A 6,000-nucleotide genomic window follows, 5' to 3' on the forward strand; every position below is an offset into this window, starting at 1 on the left:
AGAATAGTGCACGTGAAAGTGCAGAGGTATTCTTTTAATCATTGCTACATTATGAGTAGAGTAATAGAAAAAATATACTCGTCAGTGCTATGACATGTTAGGCTCTGTAATTACCTACTGTATGTTAAGGGGAAATAAAATTGTAGCAGCTGATAAAACAGAAGGATAATTAAAATATCTACATAGACAAAACACCTTCAGATAAATACAAGTTGTTTTGTATGTGTTCCGCTAGTATGTGCTGTGACCAAGATAATCTTTTTTCATAGACTGTTTATATTTAAAAGGTATTTGTTACCTACCTTAAATAAGTGTCAGTGTCATAGCTGTTAAGTCTGTAACTTCTTGCATTAACCAAATTCTATTAAATGTCTGGGGAGTTAGGAGAGTCTGAGCTGATTCTTTAATAAATAAAAATGTGCAAAAGCTGTGTAGAATTTCATTGAGAGTAAGTAGTTTGTTGTGGGACTTGGAAACTGAACAATTCTAAATATTCTAGATTCATATAGATTCAAAAATAGTATCCTCAGCCTATTCTTGGATTACCAAAAAAAAGCATGCACATAGCCAAAATGCAGACAGATCTGAGGTGTTTTCTTGGAATCTCTTAGCATGGGGTAAGGTGGTCTGTCTCCAAAAGATTCCTGTTGTGAGGGGGAAAAAACCCACCACAAACAACCTTGCTCCTTCTGGTTTTTTTAATTATTTTTAACAGTCTTTCATATACATGAAATAATTCTGCTCTTTATTCCAGTAGCATAATCCTTCTGGGCTCATTACCCATTACATAATTTAGAGGCTAATCTGTTTTCATTCATAATGTTTGTAAAGGATTCTCATGGACAGTTTCTTTTGAATCTTCTGTATTGTTCTTCACACACATGTCATTCTGAGATGATTTTATTTCCATCCTGCTTATCTTGTATAGATCTAGCTCTTTTACACCAAGTGATCACTTCCATAAGGATTTTCTCAGATTTTGAATAACTATCTCAAGGCTATACTGCTCTTATGCACAGGTAGTCTGTACATAATATTATCATAGATCTATGCTATTTAAAATGAAAAAAACCCACACTGAAAACAGAACTCATGTGGCCTAAAGAACCACATGGAATAACAAGCTTTCTTTTTCTGTGAAGGCAAAAAATTACTTACATACCCAAGAAGAAATTCAGTGTATATACAATAATAAATGACAGTTAATTGTAGTCATAAATGAAAATGCCAGACAGAAGTTCATCTACGGGCTTCTTTCCTGAACACTTATCCCCTGTGATTTTTCTAAATTAAATTAGATGAACTGTGTTATTTAAATGAAACACTGAAACAACTCTGAGCATACAGAAAATAGTATAATCTAGAAGCTTATTTGTCCTTGTTTATCCAACCTTTGGTTAACTTGAGGCTCCTGGTTAACTGTAAGTCGGTCGTGTCCCCTGACAGCCATGTGCACCGTGCATTACTCCCCTGCTTATCTGGAGAGACATCTGAAACCTTCAGAATAATGGAGTTGTGGGTAAGTGGGTGAGCACCGCATGAAGCACATTGCTGTCTGGGGACATGACCAACTTTCACTTAACCAGGCATGTCAGTTAACAGGAAGTTAGAAAAACACATTGCAGGAGATGAAGTGTCTGTGAGTGTGTGTTTATTAGCTCTCTGCTGTTAGATGGTTTGTATCAAAGTACATATTCAGGAGAACTGCAAAACAAGTCTGCTCTTTGTAATTTACCAGGGTCTGCATGTTGCTTGTGCTATGACCCTCTTTTTGTTAGTTGACTTTAAAAGTAACGTAAGTAAATGATAAAAGTCCTTGAAACTAAATATCTGAAGCTATTCTGCAGTATCAGACTGCTTTTGGTTTATTCATTAAATTCAGTTGAATTTTAATTGCAATGTTAGATTCACAGCTGGTTAGGCTGGCTAGGTGGAGCAGCGATATCCTGCAAGCGTTTCAAATGTGTTATCATATACACTTTGTGATCATAGAGATGTGTGCTTTCAGAGAGCTGCAGTAAAGGGCAAAGACAGCCAGTAACACCACTTCATTTCTGTAGTAGCAGCATCTGTTTAAATGATTGAGTGGCATTCACAGCACTCTTCGGCTTTGCTTTCTGTTAGGAGGATTTCAGCTGTAATACAAGGCTGTTTCTGGGAGGCAGGGGGGTGCTTCTGAAAGACTGGCTGATTCCTGTCAGACAGAGGTGATCCTCTGTGGGTGAAGGAGCTCTGAGGTCATCTTCTGAAAACTCACCTACCCTGTAGCTACAGAATAATGTGCTGTGGTGTTGCTCTGAGAGGAGGGACTGGCTCTGTGAGTGAAGGAGAAAAGGGCTGTTCTCAGCTATCAGAGCACAATCAATGACTTTTGGATGGTTTGAACTTCAGAGAATTGCCTGAATCTGTTCTTAAATATTTGCAATGCAAAAGTGAATATGTCTGTGTCTCATGATGTAGGTGACCAGGAGCTTGGGTGTTGCAGTGAGAGGTGAGGTATACAATAATAGATAAGAATCTGGTGTTCTTATACCTCTAGGAATGGGAGATAAAAATTAAAGTGTTCAGAGTGGTGCCTCTATCTTCTTTGGATTACTCTGGAGAGAATGGGTCCAATATGGCAGCACAGGAGACACACTGATGTTAAGGGCTGCAACTTCTTACCTATCTACATATCTCTAATAAGACTGTATACTATTTTAAGAATTCAGTTAACAAGGAAGAGATGGAGCATGGTGAGAGAAAAGATTTTGATAAAAATGTGTGTTTAAGTGCATTTAGATCATACCCTGTAGTTTAACTTGATTTAGAGAGAGAGAGAGATGCTTAGTGTAGGTTCTGAGAGCCTTGGAAATGCACTGAAGTTGAGAATAAGAGGTACTTTGTCCCTGCAAACAGGTTTTTTAACATTGTCTTGACTCTATGTTTTCTAAAGCATAGGTACATGCAGACATCTGGTATGAAATACTTCCTTAGAGCCTACTACTGCATTCTTATACTTTAAATTGGAGGTTGCTTATCTAGATGTTAGTGACACTTAATATTGCCTTTTAAATCAAGTGTGTTCACAGATCCTTACTATTTTTCTTTTTTTTTTTTTTTTTTCCCTCCAATTTTAGGATTAAAGAGCCCCTTCAGGACAGTGTAATAGCTACCTATGAAGAACATGAAGATAGTGTATATGCAGTTGAATGGTCCTCAGCAGACCCATGGCTATTTGCCTCTTTAAGTTATGATGGGAGACTTGTTATTAACAGGGTTCCCAGAGCTCTCAAATATCACATACTGTTATAATTTGTTTGGATTATGGTGGAGTTGTTATCTTGATGTCCACAATTGGTAGGTATTGTTTAGTTTGGTTTTTTTTCCCCAGGATCTGTTTTTATTAAGTATAAATGCTAGAATTATGTTAAGAATATTTGTACTAATATAGACACTTAATTTGTCTTTTGCCTTTGAAAACTACAATGCATTTTCTGAATTTTTGTCTTTGAGGGGCTAATCACTTTGAATTATAAAGTTTCTGGAGATACTGGGTACTTCCCATACTATTGCTTCATTACTTCAGCTTTATGCAAATATAGTGGATTACAGAGGTGTTATGCTGCTATAAAACTGGGACAATGTAGGGTGCATGTAGCAGAAGTGATATATTCGTTTACAAGAACAATACTTTATCTTTTTGATATAAGCAGCCTTCTGCTCTTAGCTAGAGCCACACACATTCTGCTAAATATTCCGGTCATTCTTCAGTGTTCATAAATACAGTTGGGAATGGTCTTAAGGCTTTCTTAATTCAGTCTAACGTTTTAAACGTTGTGAAGGTGAAACCTTCAAAAGATATTTTTCATTTAAGCCTTATGGTAGTATCAACAAAGCACCATCCTGTAATTTGCAAACTAAATGCAATTTTGAGCTATGTGTTGTTTTTGGAAACAATATTAGTCTTCATTGAAATATTTTATATACTCATGTAATGTATTATCCCATGTTTATAGGACTTAGTTGTGCTGTAACATATTTTGAGGGACTCTGGAGCTATTCCATTGTTAACCTGAAAAATCTCTATAGTATTTGTAAGTAGTCTCTCTTTCTTATCCTTTTGGCTTTGTGCCATTCTGCAGTACGCTGACATGATGTAGCAGGCTTTCAACTAAGCACAAAATACCCTTTGTTATATCCTACTCTTTACAATACCTGACTGAGGCATTGGTGAATGTCTTGTTACAAATGCTGAGAACAGACAGGTGCTGCCCTGTAGGACAATGCACAGAAAACTTGAACCGTAGATGGAAGGCATGGTAAAACACGCTTGTACATACTGACACCCCCCCCTTCCCTTTGCATAGCTTGCATTAAGACAAAAATTCTGCTGCTTGTTCTTTGTGTACTCAGACGAACCGCAGCAGTAATTGTTCCCTGTTTCCTTTTCATCATTTACGTTCCATTAACTTCAGAACCTGAGCATGTGCAACGGTGTTGGTTGTGGTAGCATTGTGTAAGACCACTCTGAAGAAATAGCAATGAACATGGGATGGAAAGATCAATACCAGCCTCTTCCCATGATTCTTCCTGTTGCTATGGCAACTGTTGGTGTTAGTGTTGAGGGACAGCCTGCTGCTCACCTCTGCTTGTCCTTACCCACTCTTGGATCGAAACATGTCCAAATGTGATTTGTTGTGTATACACAGCTGCTTCTGTTGCGAACATGCTTTGAGAGCATGACTGACTGCAATAGGCCAAAACATCCAGAAAAGATGAAAGTTTAATTCTATTTCTGGTTTTCTTAAAGAGCTTGTTTGGAAGAATTCATAGGAGTGAAGTAATCCAATTAAATCATCTGTACTGTTGTTTGTATTTGTGTTATGATGCTGTCTGTCTGCTCCTGAATGAATGCTTCATTGGAAATTCTGGTGGTCTGATTTTCTGCGTTAAGATTTTAAACTTGTGTTATTTCAAATGGTCTCCATCTGTAATTAGGCATGAGCTATTCACCTGTATACTGTAAGAAAAATTACATTTCTAAATCAGTAGTGCTTCAGTTATTTGAATATCAAAATCTTTGGCTGAGCTGTAGCTTTATATGTGGAGCTTTCAATCGTCAGACACAAAAACTTGTTGGGTCCTGTCCTGTCCATAGTCCACCCACCCCACTCCCACCTCCCATCCCCCCAAAAAACCCCTGCAGTATATCTTTAGTATGCAGTAGAACTCTTTAAAACTTTCTTCACATTAGCAATAAAGGTCTAATGAAACTTTATTGTCTGTTAATGTATATGGCTTGCGGTGTGAAGGTGATGGGAAATTATGTAACAGTATGTGGGATCTGATTTGATTTTCAACATGTAATAAATGTGGGAGAGATTTCAGACTAATTTTTATGTGAATGTATTTCCTTTAATATTGTAAGCTTATACAAGCTGGAAAGCTCTGTAAACAAATAATATGAAGAAATGTTTTCTTTTGTTTCAATTTTGTTAAATGTGTCTATCACTCAATAGGGAAGGAGGGGATGAAAGCTGGGAAGGAAGGGAGTAGCAGGGCAAACTTGAATAAAATGCATTACAGTAGAATCAAGGGAACAGGAAGGGTCAAGTTTTAATCATTTTCAGCTGTTTGTAAAGTGGGATCTGAGCTACACGTATAGCACTGGCAGCAATGTGGAAATGACCTTCAGAAAGGGAAGGCTTTTGACAATGTTTCATCCCAGGCTGTTAGAGAAAGCATGCTGCTGTAGGATAAGAGGAAGGGTTCAAAGATGGTTCAATAACCGATTAAAAGATCGGAAATAGGAAGCAGAAATAAATCATCACATTTCACATCAAAAAGAAATTACCAATTCTGCAAGGATCTATGCCTAGGCTTGTGCTTCACAGTGTACTCATGACCTTTTTGGAAGAAGGGCTGCATAGAAATATGGCAAAGTTTGCAGATACTGTTCAGAGTAGTAATGACAACTGAAGAATTATGGAAAGGTTTACCTCACAGAGTGGCTGGATG

The 6,000-nt window shown here is 37.4% G+C and overlaps 1 protein-coding gene across 5 annotated transcripts in view; it reads left to right on the forward strand.

Annotated features, from left to right (window-relative positions):
* EIPR1 (EARP complex and GARP complex interacting protein 1) overlaps positions 1–5,375 on the forward strand; it is a 91,376-nt gene extending 86,001 nt beyond the window's left edge. For all 5 annotated transcript variants that reach the window (XM_074861632.1, XM_074861633.1, XM_074861634.1 and 2 more), the window contains one exon: positions 3,120–5,375. In XM_074861632.1, the coding sequence (XP_074717733.1) occupies positions 3,120–3,294 (175 nt within the window). In that variant the 3' untranslated portion in view covers positions 3,295–5,375. The remainder of the gene's footprint in view (positions 1–3,119) is intronic.
* Positions 5,376–6,000: the final 625 nt, after the last annotated feature.

Source organism: Strix uralensis, chromosome 3 (assembly GCF_047716275.1).
Source record: "Strix uralensis isolate ZFMK-TIS-50842 chromosome 3, bStrUra1, whole genome shotgun sequence".
In the NCBI taxonomy this organism is placed as follows: Eukaryota; Metazoa; Chordata; class Aves; order Strigiformes; family Strigidae; genus Strix; species Strix uralensis.